We start from the raw sequence: 19,829 nt of genomic DNA, 5'->3' as shown, positions 1-19,829 counted from the left end.
TGCAGAGTCGCATCTTGCCCCGCCTGAGAGAGCTTTGAAATTGTTAGGTACGAACAGAGGTCTCGGCGGTGCACTGCGGATAGTGATGACCTCTTACCGCCTCCTGCGATTGGCCGCTGCTCATGATTGACAGCAAGGTCTGCAGCAGAACGTCCAACAAAGACTCCACCATCAGCTCCACCTCCTCCTGTACGGATGCATCCTGGCAAAGGAGGAGAGAAAGCAGAGGGGTCAGGGCAAACCTTTTCTTTCACACAGATGTGAGCTCACCTTTGGACTTTTTTTTGAATAGGGTGAAACCGAATTACATCTCGCGTTGATACAACCCGCGATAAGCGTCTGATCGTCTGACAAAGTCAGACCTCAATAGCGTTGAAAAAGAATTACATGAAAAGATCTGTGTGCGACTGTTACCAACGAGCTGGCTTTGATGATTGAGAAAAGAGAAGTGAGGATTCCAGAACACGTTGGCAGCTCTTTCTGATGCCTGAGGTGGAGATGAATGTGATGAAGAACCAAAGGGAGTAGGATCCTTCGAGACTCTGAGCAACCACACACAGCCATGTCCCCGAACATCATCAATCCGTGCTCTCCCACTTGTGAGTTCGGCTTCCAGTAAGCCCTTCACCTGGTAAAGCAAACAGGCTGCTGTCCACAGTACGAGTGATGGACTGTAACCTGACGACATCCATGGAATGTCCCACAGTGGCAAGCACGGATGGAAAACTTGCCAAAGTACTGCGCACAAATTCTGCCACTTCTTGCACTGAAAATATGTGCAGCAGCTCATCAAAGATAGCTGTAAAGGAGCGCAATGCGGCCACCTGCACAAAAGGTCACAGCAACATTCATTGTCAGACACAAGCTTTCAAGGTCTTGCGGAACTCAAGACAAATCATCTCAGCTATCTCCGTCCATTGATAGCAAACGCATGACAAATTCCATTGTTTCAGGTTGTGGATTTGATGATCGCGCAGGCGAGTGATTCGGCTGATGTGCATGCGCTGTCATCATGTTTCAACCGCTTGAAGGAAATCTTTGCAGGTAATGTATCATTATTGAAAAGAAGCCCACTGACAGCGGTGTCGAGACAAGCAGGGAGTGGCGGGACTTCCCCTCTCCTGTCCATCTGTGGGCTTGGCCCGGGGGGCCTCGGGATATACAAAGGGGTAACCCCGCCCTAACCCTATACCCCCCCTGGCAACAAGTTGTAAAATATTGATGGCATGGCACAGGTCTCTAAATGGTTCACTTTGGTCCACACACCTGAATCATGATGAGGCTCTCACAGGTGGGCCAGTCCAGACCGAGAACAAAGTGAATGGACTCAAAGAGTTCCTGAAAGCTGCTCCGAAATTGTTCCTCCTCCATCCCGCAGGTGGCGCCAGAATAAAGACTCCGAGACTGAATGATGAACTTGAACAGATACTCCAGTGCCTGGCGGTTAAATTGGGACATATTGCTCGTCAGCACCTTGATATCGGTTCTTGTTCCACTGGGCCACCCCAGCTCTCCTGCCTCCCACCCCAGCCCTCCTGCCTCCCACCTCATCCCTCCTGCATCCCACCCCAGCCCTACTGCCCCCCCTCCCATTGTCCTCCTCAAAGTCACGTCGAACCAAGTCTTACCCGCATTACGTCTTGTGTGTGATCTTGCCACACCGCCTCAGGCAAGCTCTCCATCACCCACCTAAGGCACCGGATCAGCTCCCTGGCGTACAAGTCAAACAGGTCAAAACACAACGCATATGCAAACACAAGCACAACATGCGCACGCCTCCACTCACTTGTAGGCCAAAGCGCCAGCAAAGTGTTTGTGAATGTATGTGTCCATGACCGCTCGGAAATGGAAATATTTGCTGTCCCCCAGTAAATTGATGACGAAAACCTGAAGTGGAATTTGGTGGTTAGCATTCCATTAGCAAACTTAGGAGATCTTCCCTGAACAATTCACACCTTGGCTGTGCAAGGGATTGCAGACGACTCCTCTTCTTACAAATGAGCCAACATGCGAGCAAATACTTTTGGTTTGCATCTTACCAGAGACTGAAAGACCAAGGGGCCATATTTGTGGGCGTCGTCATCCAGGATGGCAAATAGCGTGTCCAGGATGTCTTGAAGAAACTGGGAAAAAGCCAAGAGTATGCATTCACGCCGCTGCCGGACAGTGGCGTCAAGTCCATCTCGTTCCAAACTCGTCACGCCTCACTACCGTATGAGCGGGATTATTTATTATAAACAGTACATCAGCCATCACTGTTTGTGATCACAAACACTCGCATCCCGTGATGTCAGCAAATCTCAGGAATGGAGCAGAAGAGCTCAACCTTGACAATTTCCTCTCCAGTGACGTGCCGCAGACGACCCAGGATGTTGCCCACTCGGTCAGGATGAGCTTTCCACTTGAGCAGAGCCAGCAGGTTGGCTAGTAGACCGGGGGAAACACACATGTAACTGGGCCCATTTGGGACCTCAACCAGTTATTGGCTGGCTGGCATCCAACAATTTTCAGATACCGTTCTGGGTGAGCTTGGTGGACGAGAGCTGGGTGGAGATCCAGAAAGTTTCTCTGGCGCTACGCTGAAAGGCCGAAGCGGCGGGAAGGCCCGGGCTGGAGCCGTCTTGGCAGCAGGGTAGGACCAGATAGAGGCCGGGTTGACGCAAGTCGCCGCTCTCGTCGCACTGAGGGCGAGAAAGAAGAGATAACTGGGAACAAACAAAAGACAAAATTCGAGTGGCCACCTTGTAAACATAGAGTTGGTGGCTCTGATCGGACAGCGTGGACCCATCTTCCCTCATCAACGGCGTGAAGGAAAAAGCAAAGAGTTTCTTCTCTCCTTTGTCCTTGGCTTCACGGAGCAGAGAAAAGACAAGGTGACAAGGGAGATGCAGGCAGGGGCGGGGAGTCGGTGCTAAAGCGAGTAAGCAAGCCTCACTAGAGCAATGTCGGAAGTCGAAGCGGAGGTGAGTGCCTTGGAATCTGTCGAGAGGGACGCCAAGCTTGACTGCCTCATTCCATCGCGGGCTGTTGTTGTGGTAGAGCACCACAGAGCGATGCTGCGTCCTGTTGGGCTGACCGCAAGCCTTGCCGATGCAGTCCTACGCCACCAACAGGAGGATAGTCAATCGCTCTGGCTTTTCACCTGCTTTTTATGCTAAGACGACGACAGCGGGTGGCCCGGCAACGCCACCAAACGGGGCGCTGATCAGAAGGCTGCCTCCGGAGAGAAGAGCCATGTGGCCCATTGGCTATTACTTGCGCTTCGACCGGGTCGCCTCTCAGTCCTCGCCTCACTGTTTGGGGGGGGGTACGCTTGACAATGTCAGTTGGGCATCTACCCGCAGCCCTTCTCGCTCCACCCCTTCAGTGGAAAAGCCGCCTGTTGATTTGAATTTGGGTACCCTTTGGCATTAAAGGGCCCTTTTTTTCCTGCCGGACAATTTGGGGTATTTGTGGGTGCATTTGAGAGAGCCCAAACTCTCAATCAACCGCTAGATTTGTCAAGACGCTCGGCAGCTTGTGTCCTTGAAGACGCCGCCGCAACCAGCATTAGCTATGCCACCTGTACGAGTTCCCCATCGTCCAAGAGTACGGAGACAGTGACTTCGATGTTCTTCTGGACGCTTTTTCCTCCTCGCTCAAAGTCGCCCCGCTCCAGTGTCAAGTAGAAGTCATTGCGCACGTCGCCTGGAAAGGCACGCCACAATTGCCGCCGCATTGTTTTTGGGGCAAAGGCAAAAAAGACGCACACGCTCACCTGGCACCATGACGTCGGGGAAGCCGAGCTTGTGCGTCACGCTCGCCCGCGACAGCCATTTGTTTTCACGCCGCAGCGCCTCCACGTCGCCATGCAACAGCTGCAATGAGATGACTAGGCCTGCGGGAGCACAAGCACCAACGTTGGCAACAGGAGCTGGTTGAGGACGGACGTTGGGAGTCAAGATGGACATGCCAATCAAATGACCATGATGAAGATACACCAGGTTGTTCAATGGGGAGAGATTTTTGTGGGGGGGTAGAAAAAGAGTCGTCCTTCCGACCAGCTGGGACTTTTCTCCCCTTGGCCACTTGGACGGGGGGTGCATTCCTGGGCCGGATGGGAGACGTGTCTGGCATCTGGTCCAGGGCCTCCTCCCAGGTAAGGGGCACCGCCCACATGGGATGGCCCCAGAACTGATAGTGATCACTACATCCCAAGAAAACTGCCCTACCAGAGTTGTTTGCCGGCGCAGAGTATTTGCTACTGCACTTGCGAATGATGTTCTCGTGGATTTGGTACCATTCGCTCTCGTTGTTGCACCTGAAGATTCAATTTTCAGTAAAATGTCTCAAGTCTGCCAATGTTGTGAGAGAGAGAAAAAGTCATGCAAGAGAAACTCACATGTACACTTTGAGTACAAAGTCTTTTTCCTCTTTGAGCTCAGCGATGGTTTGCAGGATGTTGCTCATGGCTAGAACAGCGCAGCCATACGGGCGGCGGTATTGACCATGCCGGAGCCCTTTTCTGTGCTCGTTCAGCAGCATTCTCCCTGCAACGAGAGAAAGTCTTTGTTGAACATTGTTGACACCCACTAACAGTCAGTCACAAAGGCTCCGCTTGCCGTCTCGTGGTTTTACCTGAGCGGATCACCTGTGAGACAATGTAGAGATCTCTCTTCAGATCTTCGTTGCTCAAGTCCTGCACGCAATTTGTTACAATACAATGGCGGAGAGTGGACACTAGCAGGGGGAAGCGACTAACTTACAGTGAAAAGAGCGCACAGCCCGTCCACCTCACGGGACTTTTTGGGTTCTCCGTTTTTGTTGAGTCTGACCATGAACTTTTCACTGAAAGACAAGCGGGAGGCCAAGATTCAAGCTGGCCTACTGTGTTTGTCGCAGGGCCAAAAACCAACCTGATGCTTTTGGCCTCCCTCGAGTCGTAGAGCCAGAAGAAGATGTCGCTGTCTTCTCCGATGCTGTTACAGGTGGAAGTCTTCATGTTGAGCAGCAAGTGGTGCACGACTGGAGCTCTACACGGCTGGACGCTGTCGTGCCTCTGTGGAGAATTGAGGATGGGCCATTACAAAGACCACGGCGCTCATTATGTCCTTAATCCTACATCGAGTCAGTGTGGATGGCAGAAAGTAAATTTCTTCATTGCATGCTATCAAACAAGAAACAATAGAGATACAGCTTATGAGGAGGAAGTGGAGCTGGATTGGACAGACCCTGAGAAAAAACACGGCTATGACTAAACAGGCGTTAACATGGAACCCACAAGGCAAAAGAAGCAGAGGGAGACCCAAAAACAACTGGAGAAGGAGCACAGAGCTGGATGTCAAGAAGAGGGGACTGTCGTGGAAACAGCTGGAGAAAATGGCACAAGACAGACGAGACAAATTGTCATTTGTTCATGTTGACATCAGGGCAAGAGTCGTTTCCTTTTGCTGGAAAGGCCGTGTTGTTTTGCCCTGTGGGCAATGGGCTTATGAGACGTGACAAATGAAGGTGTTGCACTTGGCTGAGCTCTGCCCCATTCTCAGACGCGTCAAACAAAGCTGGCAAACCTGCGAGCCGTGCCGAACGTCGTTTCTGCTGCCGAGATGCTGAGAAGACGAGAGCAGAAATGCATCAGTCGCAAAACAACACTTGCGTTTGAAGAGAAAGCCACAGACTTAAACTCACTATCTTGTAAAGATCCGAGACGCTGACCTTATCTTCATCCACCGTCTCAAAGTCTTTTCTTGGCACCAAGTCCAACCCCAAATGTCTGCGGAGAGAACGAGAGAGCGAGAGCGAGAGAGAGAGATAGGACGCCAGCCAGACGGATGAGCAATGCGGGGGCGGAGCTCTCACTCATTTCCCCAGTCCAGTCTGGTGGCCACGTGGCGTTTGATGTCTCGTTTGTCTCGGTCCGCCAGCCGCGCTGTCACCAGCTGCTTCCTCAGCTCCATCAATTCCGACATTACGTGAGCCATTTGGAAGAACACTTCCACCTTGCGTTTCTGATGGGGACGTTCATTCCAATTTCATTTGGATGTGGCATTTATCAAGTCTACTTCATCACATCATCACAATGCTAAGGGGCAAAATGTCCCGATAGCTGCTCAAGTCGATTGCGTAGGCGCCTTAAATTTTTCGAGGGCAGACCTTCGTCAGGAAGCGTACCACGCCGTCGGTGCTTCTCAACGGGTCAAAAGAGTTCGCATGTGACATGCTCAGGTTCGCATGAGACATGCTCGTGGGAAAGCTTACTGTTCAGCACTCGGATGAGGACGTTTTGGTGCATTTGAAAAGGAAGCCCCTCACCACGTAGAGTTGCTTCCACAGCGGCGCCCATTCCCGAAGCGTGGACGTCACCTCAGCAACAAGCGCGTCTTCAACAGGCGTCGCCGTACCGTTGAGCCTGCGGGTGACGAAATGAAGCCTGACGAGTGGTTTTCCCCGTGCACACAAAAGACGGTAACGCAGCGGTGATGGAATGTCGGAACGATGGCGCCATGCACCTGCAATGTCATTTGTTGCAATATCGCTCGCTTGGTTCTTTGCGCTTTCTCAAGATGACCAACAGAAGTTCAAATACTCTCTCCTGCTGTGCCACGTTTGCATTTGCATGCGCTCAAGTCACAGAGCAGTTCTGCTCGCAGTACCGTAATTTTTGGACTACAAGTCGCGTTTTTTTTTCATAGTTTGGGTGGGGGGGGGGGGCGACTTATACTCAGGAGCAACTTATATGTGAATATTTTTCCAAATTTTCAAAATTCAAAAATCCGCGATGTAGTGAAACCGCGATAAACGAACCGCGATGCAGCAAGGGATTACTGTCATTTGAACTGAAAGTGACGTAAGCAGCGCGGCGGTTGTTTACATAAAGGACAAAGGATTCAATCACGGGATGACGAAGATGACGAAGGGCCCCACGTTTGAAGGATTTAATGATTTGCAGTGACACAAGGTTTGAAAAACCTATTTATGTTATAGTTATTTGATATATTTTATTTCATGTAGCAACTTGTATATGTTTTTATCGTTACAGTTCAGTAGTTCTTGGGTCGTTGAACTCTTGTTTTGTTAAATAAAGAGCCGTTTACCAAGCCCACGTCTTTCCTGGTACTTTGTTAATGCTACAATATAGTTATATACTAGATATTTGCGGCGCGCGCGCGGCGTTGTTGTCATAAAGGCCGAGGGATTTGATCGATGGATTTAATGATTTGGAGTGACACAGATGGTTTGATAATATTGTTGTAATATAATAGTTATTTGAAATATACTTTATATATCGTTATATGGGTCTGTGGAATAATTAGAAATGCAACTTACGAGTCCGATGTCAGCGGCGCGGCGCATATGTGGCGCATACGCGGCATTGTTTACATAAAGGACAATCAATGGATTTAATGAATTGGAGTTCTTCTTATCGTGGCTACAAGGCAGTTAGTTACAAGGCTTGGCTAGATGTGGTTCAGCCACAGCTGAACACATTTCTGTCCCTTCTCAATAAACTCTGCTAAGTCCAGTGCTGTGCAGGGCGGCTAAGATTGTTTGTTTTGCAGAGGGGAACCCTTTCGATGTTCACAGATAGAATTGTCAATGCTGGTCATCAGGAGGTTCCTCGTTTCCAAGATTGACCTTTGTGTCTATCTCCAGGCATGATGTTGTTTTCTGTTTTGTAGCTTTGTGGCTTGTCGCTTGCAGCTTTCGGCGTAGCTTGTAGTGTAGCTTGCAGCGTAGCTTGTAGCGTAGCTTTGTAGTGTAGCTTATAGCTGTGTTGTAGCTTGTAGCTTTGCTTAGCTTCCTGAATTGGAGTGACACCGATGGTTTGATAAACGTGTTATTCATTTGAATAACTTTGAATGTTACGTCAGGCCCACTCTCAGCTCCTCGTTTGTGTATATGTCACATTAGCATACCGAAATCCTTTATCCTGTTGCTGCTGGTTCATGTCCGTTCTTGGTGTTGGATTTTGACAAATGAATTTGCCCCAAAAGTGCGACTTATACTCCGGTGCGACTTCTGTTTTTTTTCACTTTATTGTGCATTTTATCTGGTGCGACTTATACTCCGGAGCGACTTATAGTCCGAAAAATACGGTAGTTTTGCTCGCAGTCCTGTGAACAGGACTTCACGTTGCTCGGTGAAGACAGTCAGTCGAGGAGCACTACTTGATTTGGATTTCATCGGGGTGGTGGTACCCGTCGCTGCTGAGGCCGTATTTCATCACGTGAATGTAGCTGCATGGAAAAATTCCCTGTAGCAAGAGAAACAAAAAGTCAGATTAATAAAGACAAGGACTTCCGTTGAATGGGAAAGATAAACAAGGACGAAAAAAGGGCGCGGGGGGGGGGGGCAAGGGAAGGCAGGCAGGCAGGCATCACTTTCTTACTTTGACATCAGTCCTCTTGCAGGAAAATCCTCTGAACCACCCTAAAAAGGCGCAAAAAAGGGACGGTTTACAAGTGGAACGCCACATGGAGCACTGTCTTCTTTCCAGTTGGAGATCATTCCATAGCAGGAAAGGACAATCGATGGACTCACTTACTACAGGAGAGGAACAAAAATTGGAACGTCTGGCTTCACAACTCAAAGTTACCTTGGCATTTCTCCAGGATGCCAACGCTCTCGCCGAGATCCAATTTCAACGCATGAGGCAGGCAACTCTGGAACCTGAAGATGGCTGCGTAGGGAATACAAGGCCCAGTTGGTGAGGCAAGGCGAGTTCTCGTCCACATTTCAGGGGGTTTGTTGGGCTTGTCGTTTTTCGTTCATCCCACGTTACAAAGGTTGGCTTCGTCCCACCCTTTAAATCAGCAATCCTGCTCAAATTGTTTGGGCTTACTCAGCTCTTGGTTTCGCCCACTCGCGTGTGCGATGCGCTATCATTTTCACAAAAAGAGGGCAAGGCAAAAGACGCTAGCGTCTGAATGCCAATTCATTTCTAAAACAGACCTCACGTGTCGCATCCCTGCCATCCGTCCGCATCCCCCGCTGGAAAGGCTCAGCGGGCGTGACTGGGAGCAGCACTAATTGGTGGCCTACAAAGCTCGGGGTAGAAGCCTGAGCTGAGACGGCACCCATGTGCCCAAGAAGAGTTTGGAGTCCGACGAGCCATTTGCGTGGGTTTTTTGCTGGGTGACGCTAATGCACCGCCCCTTGACCTGAGTCAGCCGAGACTCGGTCATGCTCGCTCGCCACCACAATCACCACTCGAGTTGTACAAAAGGAAGAGAGTTATTTCCACCGGGACAGTGGTAGAGGCGTGATGATGAAGGTTGTTAGGGTTGATAGATTAGTTTGATACTATGATTATGTTGGAATGTAACCTGTAATAATTAACCAAACTTGTTCTGTCTTAACAAAGTAGTAGAACAAAGCGCTAAGATCCTTTGAACTGATTGACCAGCTGCAGAGGAAGCAATCTAAGTTGTTCTGTTTACACAACACCGTAAAACACCCCCTGCCATGATTTGACCAGAGGCCAGGGGTTCAGCCCCATCCTGTCCACTCTCACACCCACCCTGTTTCTCTCAATAAATATGCTCTTGCAAGAGGCCTAAGTCAGACTTCGTTTGAACATCACTGTATGCACAGTGGCGAACGAATTCTCCACTTGCAAGTGCTCAAAGGGCATACTGTCTCCTGTGTGGTTCTTGCAAATAAGTTAGAGTGAGCACCACTCTAACAATGGTGATGGTAATGGTAATGATGATGATGGTGGCGACCATGAGGATGAGGCCATGAGCAAAACATCTGCGCGTTGTATGGCAGCAGGATGCTTTGGAATTTTTGCGCGTTGTATGGCAGCAGGATGCTTTGGAATGAGTTTTAAGAGGGCGTGTCCAGCAGCAGCTGGTGTTTGGACAAAAGAAGGATTAAAAGGCAAGTAAACACCAGTGCTAGGAAAATGGCCCTAGTATGGACTGTTGCTCAAATATATAGAACAGAATGCCTTTATTGACATTGTGCAACAGGTACAACGAAATTGGACAAATGATAGGATATAAAGCATGTGGCATCCGTTGGTACAGGTTCCGTAACACGTTGCAAATCTTCAACGATGAAGCAATGAATGCACTGAATGTATGCACATATCTTCATGATTCATCTTGTGCTGTATTGGTTTCAAAATAAAGGAGCTTGGTAGTGAGACTTGCATGAAATTAAGAACCAATTTCAGTGAAAGCAAAATGGCAGACATGACAGAAAGTAAGCGAGCTGGCCATCTAGTGGGAAACCATTTGTTGATCTGCAATGATACTTCTGAGGAAAAAAAATATGACTGTGGGTTCATTAGAATTTTTTGTTGCAAAGAAAAAATCATTTCCTACTCAGAAGCTGCTAAGCCAATGAGTAAAAAAAGAGAGCTTCAGGCGACTGTTGTAAATGTAATCACATAAAATTTACTGACCTGGATATGCCTGTATGTGCACGTGTCAACACATGCGTTTGCGTACTAGCTTACAAAAAAGTGAATTCCTTCATTTTCACTCTTTCAAGCCTTGTCATCATCTCAAGAACAAAATAAAGATATTAGTGTCAGCATTCTTTTTCATTTTTGTTTCATGGGAACGTTCCAAGTGACGTACAGATACACCCACACCATGTGTGTTCAAGTGGCTTAGCCCAGTGCTCTACTTTCTGAGTGTATGACCATCTGGACACACGCACAAAGGAAAGGACACACCGCATGTTGTTGCAGGCAAGTTGTAAATCGAAATCCAAGGAACAATTAGGCACAAGTCAGTTCGTTGGTGGAGCTTCACCACGAAACTGTTTGAGCTCATGACGATCTTGCCGACAACTGAGGTTGCATGGTCATTGGGTGCATGTGCATGACACAGGATCATTGTTGTGCTGAGTGTTTGCGATTATTGACATGATCATTAGTACAAGAGTTATCATTCTCATTTTATTGCAGTGACTCCAAGCTCTCTCGTTTGCATTCTCTCGAGGAATGCATAGAGAAAATGTTAAAACCTTTTTTTCTTCGTGCACTACAGCGCAATCGTTGTGCTCACTCATTGAGCCTCGTTCCTGGCGTTTTTATGTGCACAAACACAACATTGCAATGGGCCCTCGAGCCATTTAAGTACACTTGCATAATCATCCGATCAGTCCTTCAGCTGACTCGTCAAAAGATGGCGGCAAAAACATTACATGACATGAAACAAGAATGTTTGTTCTCCATGTCGAACATCAATAATGGGGGGGGGGGGGGGGCACTTACCTACGCCAGTCTTCTCATCTTCTGTCAGCGTCCACATGACATCACAAGGTTCACCCAGTCACCGTCTTCGTGCAGGCGTTGTCACCACATGATGTCACTAAAGAAAAGGATGAAAAGTCATTAAGTCTATCAGCTTTCAAGTTTGATGGATCACCATCAGTACCTCTTTGAACTGTCGTCCTTTTCGGCTTGCATTCGGATAGTTAGCGCAACGCGCGCAGCTGCGCGCACTGAGAGGATTAGCGGTGACGGTGCTCTGCGCATGCGCACAAACACAAGCGCACAATCCGAGAGCGCGCGTCGGTATAAAATTGAAATGAAATCAACCCAGATCAAACCCAAAGCACCGAGTCAAAATCTTCACCGAACATTTGTTATTAAAAGACATCTCGCGCTGTTTTGTGAGTCCTCGGCTTGCTTTTCTCGTAAAGCCTATAATAAGGGCACGCTTTTTTTTTTTTTTTTTTTAAAGAGCGGCTGGTTTGACCACGAGAAAACGAAAGACGGCTGGCTTGACCGCAGTTGTGCCTCCCCGTGGGAAAATATCATAGTAATGCATCCAGGCGACTTACAGTTAGTTTTAGCTAACGCGCGTGTGGGAGGATATGATAAAAAGAGTTCCTTGACGATTTATCTACTCGCAGTACTGCATGACAACGGGCGTAATATCGACTTGACAACTCGGACCGTCCAGTTCAAAGGGATGTTCTTGTGCACCTTTCTTGTCCTCGTTGGAAATCGAAAACGTCCGACTTCCCACTTAACGCGAACGCAACATTAAACAACGGGATACGCGAGGCGCCGCCTGCGAGACGTCACCAAAAAGAAAGCACGGTTTCGGGAACGTCACGCGCGTACAATCGGAAGTGAGCTGCTTCCAGTCCCATACAAATGAAAAAGAAGAGAAAGCTGAATGGCGAGAGCTTCCCGACGTAGTTGCTGTCCTATTTCCTTCGCGTGTCGTGTCGCGCGCTCTCTAGTCAGACCAACCCTTGCCTGTCTGCAGCAGAAGGCTCGCCTTATTTGATTGACTTGGGGTGGATTTAGTATAGTTGTGAATTGGAAAAACACGTGAAGATTGTGGATGTCCATCCATCTGCTTATCCTCAGGAGGGGAGCCTATCGCAGCTGATTTCGGCGAGTAGGCGGGGGGGACACCCTGAACCAGTCGACTCCACTTCTGGTAGTCCAATTTTCACAATTACACCCGGGGGACTAGTACAAGTAACCAGTGTGAGTTTCACGTCTCTAGGATCTTCCTAACCTAAAATAGATAGGGGGTGCATTTTTGGTCAGGTGCAACAAACTGTCTGAAAATGCCTCCAGGCCTGGCTCCAGAGGGAGGCCCCGGTGACCCGCGTCCGGGCGAGGGAAAACGAAGTCCATTTATTTCAATCGTCATAAGGGGCTTCTGTGAGCCGTGCTTTGTCTGGCCCCTCACCTAGGACCCGTTTGCCATGGGTGACCCTACCAGGGGCATGAAGCCCCCGACAACATGGCTCCTAGGATCATAAAGGCACGCAAACCCCTCCACCACGATAAGGTGACGACTCACGGAGGGGATTATGTCACCCAAAACAACAAATACAAGCAAGAAAATATAATGAAGAAAGAAGAATAGTAAAAATAATAATAAAAAAGATCAATAAAAAACACAGAAACAGTACATCATTGTATCTCCATCACTTGCGGGGCATTTTCGATGGTCAAATCATCAACTTTCTGTAAAACATGCTCGGCTAAACAGCATCTACGCAATCTACGTTTCGCAACACATTATAGTCATTACATGCGTCATGTTTGAGAAGTTGTATTTGCACTTGTGCTACGGTAGAATACACAACCCTCGTCACAGCAGACTTCAAACATGGGATAACACAGGTCGTAAACAAGCACAACAATACCAGCACAACAAGCACAGGAACTACAAGTTTCAATAGCAACTGCCACCAAGCGCCAGAGAATAGCCATGAAAAGAAATCCCATTGATGTGAGATTGTATCCTCCGACATGGCCTGCTGTAAATTCCTCAGTGAGTTCATGGCATCCTTGATGTGCGTGTCGTTATCTCCTGGAATGTATGTGCAACAGGAAGTCCCTATGATGTGGCACACACCACCTTGTGCTGCCGTCATCAAGTCCAGAACCATCCTGTTTTGCAAGACCATCAGTCTAATAGCCTGAATCTCTCTATTTTGTCCATCGTTAACTTGCAGTGAGAGATTCACATAGGATTGAAAATGATAGTTGTTGGAAATGATATACTTTTTATCATTGGATTCTATGTAACTACTTTTGTGTGCAAGATTCTCCGCAGTATGTGACCATCTAGCCTCGTGAAAATGACTTGGGGGCATATGGCCGGCTAATGACTGGAGTCATTAGCTGCACTATACAATAAGCCCCATAGTTAGCTAGACATGTACAGATCATGAGATTGTCATGGGATGGCTGAAGCAAACAAAGGTCTTATTTAAGTTGAAGTCATGAGATATAATTATGTCCTTCCTGTCTGGAAACCTACTCGATCATGTACACTTGCCCCTTTGTTTCTTTCTCAATAAAATGCGCGGCTCAACTCGAGAAGAGCGCGGATCTCAGCCACACTTGCTGTGTGTGTCTGGGGTGCGCCCTTCTGTGCAGAAGAAAACGCTAAGCCAAAAAGACCTACCGCCTCTGAGATTGATTTCAGATAAATGTTGTCAACCCAACACCTATAAGCTCCATCATCAACTGTCTTCTGGCTATAAATAAATGGATGAGCAACAATTTCTTAAAGTTAAACGAGGCTGAAACTGAAATCCTGCTAATCAGCCCCAAAACAAAAAGAGAAATGCTGTTAAATAATTTGGGGAAATTAACTCCCTGGATTAAATCCGAGGCTCAGTGGCCTAGTAGTAGAGTGTCCGCCCTGAGACTGGAAGGTTGTGGGTTCAAACCCCGGCCGGGTCATACCAAAGACTATAAAAATGGGACCCATTGCCTCCCTGCTTGGCACTCAGCATTAAGGGTTGGAATTGGGGGGTTAGATCACCAAATGATTCCCGAGCGCGGCACCGCTGCTGCTCGCTGCTCCCCTCTCCCCCAGGGGATGGATCAAAATCACATGGGGATGGGTTAAATGCAGAGGACAAATTTCTTCACACCCAGATGTGTGTGGGACAATGATCATTGGGACTTTAACTTTAACAAGTCTTGGTGTTATCTTAGATTCAGATCTAAGCTTCAGGTCCCACATTAACAAGGTGACGAAAACATCATTTTTCTTCCTTAGAAATATAGCAAAAGTAAGAGCATTCATAAATCAAAATGATGCTGAGAAACTGATTCATGCCTTTATTTCAAGCCGGCTTGACTACTGTAATGCACTCTTTACTGGTCTTCCAAAAAAATACACTGATAGACTTCAGCTCATCCAAAACTCTGCAGCTCGGCTATTAACCAGGACCAAGAAGAGAGAGCACATTAGACCAGTTCTAGCTGCTCTGCACTGGCTTCCTGTAACATTTAGAATTGATTTTAAAGTCCTTCTCCTCATATACAAAGTCCTCAACGGGCAGGGACCAGGCTACATTGCTAACTCTCTTGTTAGCTACATACCTCCAAGATCCCTGTGATCATCTGCTGTTGGTTTATTGGAGGCTCCCAGCAACAGCAGAAAGAAGATCGGTGATGCAGCCTTTGTTAATTACGCCCCCAAACTATATCACTGCCCATAGATATCAGGGAAGCCAGCTCGCTAGATATTTTCAAAACAAAACTTGAAACTCATTTCTTTACCCGAGCATTTAATTAATTATATTTTGTAAATTTCATTTTAAGCTTAATTTTTTATTTATTTATTTATTTATTTATTTATTTATTTATTTATTTATTTATTTATTTATTTTTAAAAGCTTTATTCTTTATTTTATTAAAGCTTGCTCCTATTTCAAGCTCACTTTATTATCTATATATCTTTATTTTATATTATCAGTTTCACTCATCTATGATCTAAAGAGATGTTTTGTGTTTAACAAGTCTTGACGTGAGTTCAAAGTTTTTAAACACACACACACACAAGTCTGAGGTGAGTTTTTTACTGAACATTTTTATACGACTTTGGCAGTGTCCGTGATTTAGAAATTCATCAGACATGCATTAAACAGTTCCTTGAGGGTCATTAAGCTATTCAGGCAATATATCAAAAACATTTGTTATTTGAAAGTGCTCAGAAATACATATCAGATCATAAAGTTGCAAAAACCTTTGTCATTACCCCCTATCAAAAATGTCTAGTTATGTCTTCTTTATTGATTTGGTGTGTAGGTATAATTATATGCTTAAAATGTTTCTTTTATTGATTTAATATGTGAATATACTTGTCGGCTTATGGACTTTATTCAATGAGGTTTGAGCATATCTGTTTTTGTAGCTAGTGTTAGGTTACGGATTTTAGTTATTGATCTGACTCCAAATTGCGATCAACACTTAACACATAAATTGCTATGTCCTAATCCACACACTGGCGCACCTAACAATTTTGCGAGTTCGTTCTGTCAAAGAGAAGACCAGTAGATCAATCAGACCAAATTTACCAATTGTTTATTCCTGACAAAGCGCACTAATACAGGCCTGGGTCCCGGGTCCCTCACACTAAAACTCGTGCGTTTTTGTGACCACCAAAAGACGACACATTCTTCCGGGTTGCCCAGTTTTAAAGAAACACAATATGAATATTAAAGCATGCAAAATATTGTGAGATGATTGGTCGATGGCCATCTCCTCCCCGTCTAGGTGTCGCTGAGGTCTGGCTTTCCCCGCGAAGCCCGACCACATAGACGTGCTGTTGTTCTCGTTTCTCACCGACCTTGAGGTGTTCTCGTCCGGTACTCCCTGTCTGGGCCTATTCCACAACACTTCAAAGAAAACAAGTTCATGCAGTTTGCCTCCACATTCTTCGCCACCCACCAATCCACACGAGCACTCCGATACTAGATATTATATTAATATAATTATAAGTTTAACACAACCTTAAAAATGTGTTTGCAAACTGCCGAAAGCACATTTCCCTTTATTCCCTCTCATGACCTCATTTATGAGGTCATCACCCGTTACTCTAGCAAACAGCTACCAGCGCGCTGTCGGTCCTTCCTTCCCCCCGCTGCTCATGTTGAGTCACCAGGGTATATTGGCCCATCGGTGGCAACGGGCCAACGGTTTTCTCGATCAACCGGACAGTGAGTGACCTAATACATGGAATACAACAACAACCGCATAAAATCATAATTGTAGTAAAAATAGCTACAGCAACAAGCACAGACATGATGAGGCCTTTCCAGCTTCCGAACGTTTTCATCCAATCAGACCCGAACGTTTTCATCCAATCAGACCAAATATCGGTGTCAAAGTCAAAGTCAAAGTCAGCTTTATTGTCAATTTCTCCACATGCCAAAGACACACAAAGAAACCAAAATTTCGTTCCCCCCTATCCCACGGTGACAAGACATGGCTCACAACAGACAAACAAGTAAACAAGTATAACAAAAGCGTGCTGAATAAATAATGAATAAATAACACAACAATAAATAAATAAATAAGAGGAGCAGAAAAAAAAGGAGCAAGTGCGCGTACAGCAGACATTCCCGAAAATAGCGCAACAGTGCCGCACGCTACGCAGAAGGGGGTAGCGAGTTCAGGGCCCTAACAGCCTGGAGAAAGAAGCTGTTGGTGAGTCTGGTGGTGCGGGAGCGCAGGCTCCTGTACCTCTTCCCAGAGGGCAGAAGGTCAAACAAAGAGTGAGCCGGGTGACTCACATCTCTGGCAATCGAGGTTGCCTTGCGGGCGAGATGGGAGGTGTAAATGTCCTTCAGGGAGGGGAGCGAAGCACCAATAATCTTACCAGCCGTATTCATTATGCGCTGCAGGGCCTTCAAGTTCTGTTCAGTGCAGTTACCACCCCAGACAGCGATGCAACTGGTGAGGACGCTCTCAATGGTGCCATGGTAGAATGTAGACAGGACTGCCTGAGGAGCACATGCACGCCTGAGCTTCCGCAGGAAGTACAGGCGGCGCTGAGCTTTCTTTGCCAGTGACGAGGTGTTTGCGGACCAGGAGAGGTCCTCACTGATGTGCACCCCCAGGAACTTGGTGCAGCTCACCCTCTCCACCACAGCACCGTCGATGATCAGCGGCAGGTGTGTCTCGTCGCCCTTCGTGATGAGACCCACCAGAGTCGTGTCGTCAGCAAACTTCACTATGCGGTTGTCGCTGTAGGTCACAGTGCAGTCATGCGTCAGCAGGCTGAAGAGCAATGGACTGAGCACGCAGCCCTGGGGGGCCCCCGTGCTCAGCGTGATGCTGGCGGAGATTTTGTCGCCAACACGCACCACCTGAGGCCTCTGACAGAGGAAGTCCAGTATCCAGTTGCAGAGGGAGGTACTGAGGCCCAGCTCGTCGAGTTTGCAGATGAGTCGCTGCGGCACAATGGTGTTGAAGGCAGAGCTGGAGTCCACAAACAGCATCCTCACATATGAGTCCTTTCTCTCCAGGTGGGTGAGGGCCGAGTGGAGGGCAGAGCAGATGGCATCCTCAGAGGACCGCTTGGCACGGTACGCAAACTGGAAAGGGTCAATGGTGGGGGGGAGAACGGACTTGATGTGCTCCATGACCAGCCGCTCAAAGCACTTCATGATGATGGGCGTCGGTGCCACAGGGCGGTAGTCATTGAAGCAGGACGGTGCAGGTTTCTTCGGCACAGGAAGGATGGTGGCAGCCTTGAAACACGAGGGGACGATGGCCTGCTGCAGGGAAACGTTAAAGATGTCCGTGAAGACACCCGACAGCTCCCCAGCGCAGTCCTTCAGCGCTCGACCCGGGATGTTGTCAGGGCCCGCCGCCTTACGGGTGTCAATAGTGGCAAGCGCCCTCCTCACACCGTCGGCAGAGAGGCGCAGGGGCTGCTCGTGTGGGGGGGGGGGTGGTCTTCAGCGGGCAAGTGCTGTTCTGGGCGTCGAAGCGAGCAAAGAAGCGGTTCAGATCGTTCAGCAGACGGACGTCGCCCTCACAGCTCCTCGGCGCGGGCTTGTAGTCCGTGATGGTCTGAATGCCCCGCCAAAGGCTACGTGCGTCCTTGCTGTCCTTGAAGTTGGTGGAGACCTTGCACGAGAACGCCTTCTTCGCTTCTTTGATGCCTCGGGACAGGTCGGCCCTCGCTGTCCTCAAGCCAGCCTCATCCCCCGCTCTGAAAGCCTTGTCCCTGGCCCTCAACAGTCTGAGGACAGCCCCCGTCAGCCACGGCTTCCAGTTCGCGCGAGTGATGACGGATTTCGAGCAAGTCACATCATCGATGCACTTTGTGATGTAAGAGGTAACAGAGTCAGTATACTCCTCTATGTCCATCCAATCGTTGTAGGTGGCTGCCTGCTTAAACAAGTCCCAGTCAGTGGTGTCGAAGCAGTTACAAAGTGCATCGGAGGCACCCTCAGGCCACACTCGAACCCGCCTCCGAACCGGCCTGGATGCCTTTACCAATTGTCTGTATGCGGGCAAAAGCAAAACGGTGAGATGGTCAGAAAGCCCCAGATGGGGGAGGGGGGTGGCTTTGAAAGCTCCCTTTTGCGCCGAGTAGACTAGGTCCAGGAAGCTGTCTCCACGTGTCGGAAAAGGAACATGCTGGTGAAGCCTCGGGAAAACAGACTTCAGGTTGGCATGATTGAAGTCTCCAGCGAAGATGGTGAAACCGTCAGGGTGCGCTGTTTGCTGTTCACTGACAGCCTGGTACAGTTCACCAAGCGCCGCGATCCTGTCTCCTTCGATGTTGGAAGGCGGGATGTATACGCCTGAATGATCTTTCATCTTTTTGTTCAGTATCCTTAGTCCTTCCAACGTCTTGATCAGTCGGCCTCCTGGTGCCGTGTTGTTTGGGATGAAAGTACAACATGCATCACCAAACATTCCACACACACCATGTTCCTTAGCCAATAGCATGTCCAACGCAATTCTATTTTGGAACGCCATTAACGACGTCGCAGCAAATTGTTCATGAACTGCGGCAAATTATTCAGCTGTATAATTACCCAGTCGTTGGACATTGTAATGAACGTAATTAATACGGTCTACATTTTTATTGGGGGTGATCCATAGGAAGATACTTTTGAATCCCGAGGACACTTGATTAACGAGTTTATACTTATCTGGCACACCCCGGGGCACTCCTATAGTGTCAATATATGTTGGATCGTTGTCGCTCAACCACGGGGGCAAAACGTCTCTTTTGGCTCGCTTCAGGAGCCCCGCCAGTGAGGACTCCAGGTTCCAATTGAGATTCTGTATTTCATTGGGGACAACCACCACAGGCATTATCAACGACACGAGGGCACAGATACCTGATGCATTATTCGGAAAGCGATCCTATAATTTGTCATCGCCACACCACAACCAGATGTCACTGGTCTTTCTCTGCTCCTTCCATCACTGCTGGGTGAATTCTAGCATGTCCTGTTAAACCTTGAAAACAAGTGAATTTGTAAAAAACTTTGTATATCACAATTACAAATTGAAACCTACTCACCCATTTCTATTTTACCACTCCCCCCTTTGACACATTCACCCAATGTGTCATTAGTACGTATCAAAAGGA

At 47.9% G+C, this 19,829-nt stretch overlaps 2 protein-coding genes across 21 annotated transcripts in view; both read right to left on the bottom strand.

Annotated features, from left to right (window-relative positions):
• Window positions 1-12,119, bottom strand: part of LOC125977304 (dedicator of cytokinesis protein 3) — a 28,653-nt gene extending 16,534 nt beyond the window's left edge. For 2 of the 20 annotated variants that reach the window (XM_049733664.2, XM_068652430.1), the window contains exons 1-27: window positions 11,373-12,102; window positions 11,210-11,306; window positions 8,576-8,659; window positions 8,369-8,409; window positions 8,178-8,233; window positions 6,292-6,388; window positions 5,839-5,987; window positions 5,668-5,752; window positions 5,550-5,588; window positions 4,896-5,038; window positions 4,746-4,827; window positions 4,618-4,678; window positions 4,382-4,529; window positions 4,212-4,300; window positions 3,758-3,877; window positions 3,563-3,687; window positions 2,936-3,098; window positions 2,742-2,848; window positions 2,516-2,681; window positions 2,327-2,424; window positions 2,040-2,123; window positions 1,787-1,887; window positions 1,629-1,710; window positions 1,267-1,437; window positions 629-824; window positions 415-542; window positions 98-202 (exon numbers count right to left, since the gene is read on the bottom strand). In XM_049733664.2, coding sequence (XP_049589621.1) covers window positions 98-202; window positions 415-542; window positions 629-824; window positions 1,267-1,437; window positions 1,629-1,710; window positions 1,787-1,887; window positions 2,040-2,123; window positions 2,327-2,424; window positions 2,516-2,681; window positions 2,742-2,848; window positions 2,936-3,098; window positions 3,563-3,687; window positions 3,758-3,877; window positions 4,212-4,300; window positions 4,382-4,529; window positions 4,618-4,678; window positions 4,746-4,827; window positions 4,896-5,038; window positions 5,550-5,588; window positions 5,668-5,752; window positions 5,839-5,987; window positions 6,292-6,388; window positions 8,178-8,233; window positions 8,369-8,409; window positions 8,576-8,659; window positions 11,210-11,246 — 2,757 coding nt within the window. In that variant the 5' untranslated portion in view covers window positions 11,247-11,306; window positions 11,373-12,102. Of the gene's footprint in view, window positions 1-97; window positions 203-414; window positions 543-628; window positions 825-1,266; window positions 1,438-1,628; window positions 1,711-1,786; window positions 1,888-2,039; window positions 2,124-2,326; window positions 2,425-2,515; window positions 2,849-2,935; window positions 3,099-3,562; window positions 3,688-3,757; window positions 3,878-4,211; window positions 4,301-4,381; window positions 4,530-4,617; window positions 4,679-4,745; window positions 4,828-4,895; window positions 5,039-5,260; window positions 5,440-5,549; window positions 5,589-5,667; window positions 5,753-5,838; window positions 5,988-6,291; window positions 6,389-6,488; window positions 6,629-8,147; window positions 8,234-8,368; window positions 8,524-8,575; window positions 8,660-11,209; window positions 11,307-11,372 lie in introns of those variants that run through there. The other 18 variants (XM_068652428.1, XM_049733648.2, XM_068652427.1 and 15 more) reach the window with 18 other exon arrangements.
• Window positions 12,120-15,776: 3,657 nt separating this feature from the next.
• Window positions 15,777-19,207, bottom strand: LOC125977315 (uncharacterized). Its single transcript, XM_049733681.1, has 2 exons — window positions 16,323-19,207; window positions 15,777-16,107 (listed from the first exon to the last, which is right to left on the bottom strand). The coding sequence occupies exon 1, from the start codon at window positions 19,205-19,207 to the stop codon at window positions 18,098-18,100; it is 1,110 nt and encodes a 369-aa protein (XP_049589638.1). The 3' UTR covers window positions 15,777-16,107; window positions 16,323-18,097.
• Between the last annotated feature and the right edge of the window lie 622 nt (window positions 19,208-19,829).

This window comes from Syngnathus scovelli, chromosome 11, assembly GCF_024217435.2.
Source record: "Syngnathus scovelli strain Florida chromosome 11, RoL_Ssco_1.2, whole genome shotgun sequence".
NCBI lineage: Eukaryota > Metazoa > Chordata > Actinopteri > Syngnathiformes > Syngnathidae > Syngnathus > Syngnathus scovelli.
This window is presented reverse-complemented; position numbering and strand designations above follow the sequence as displayed.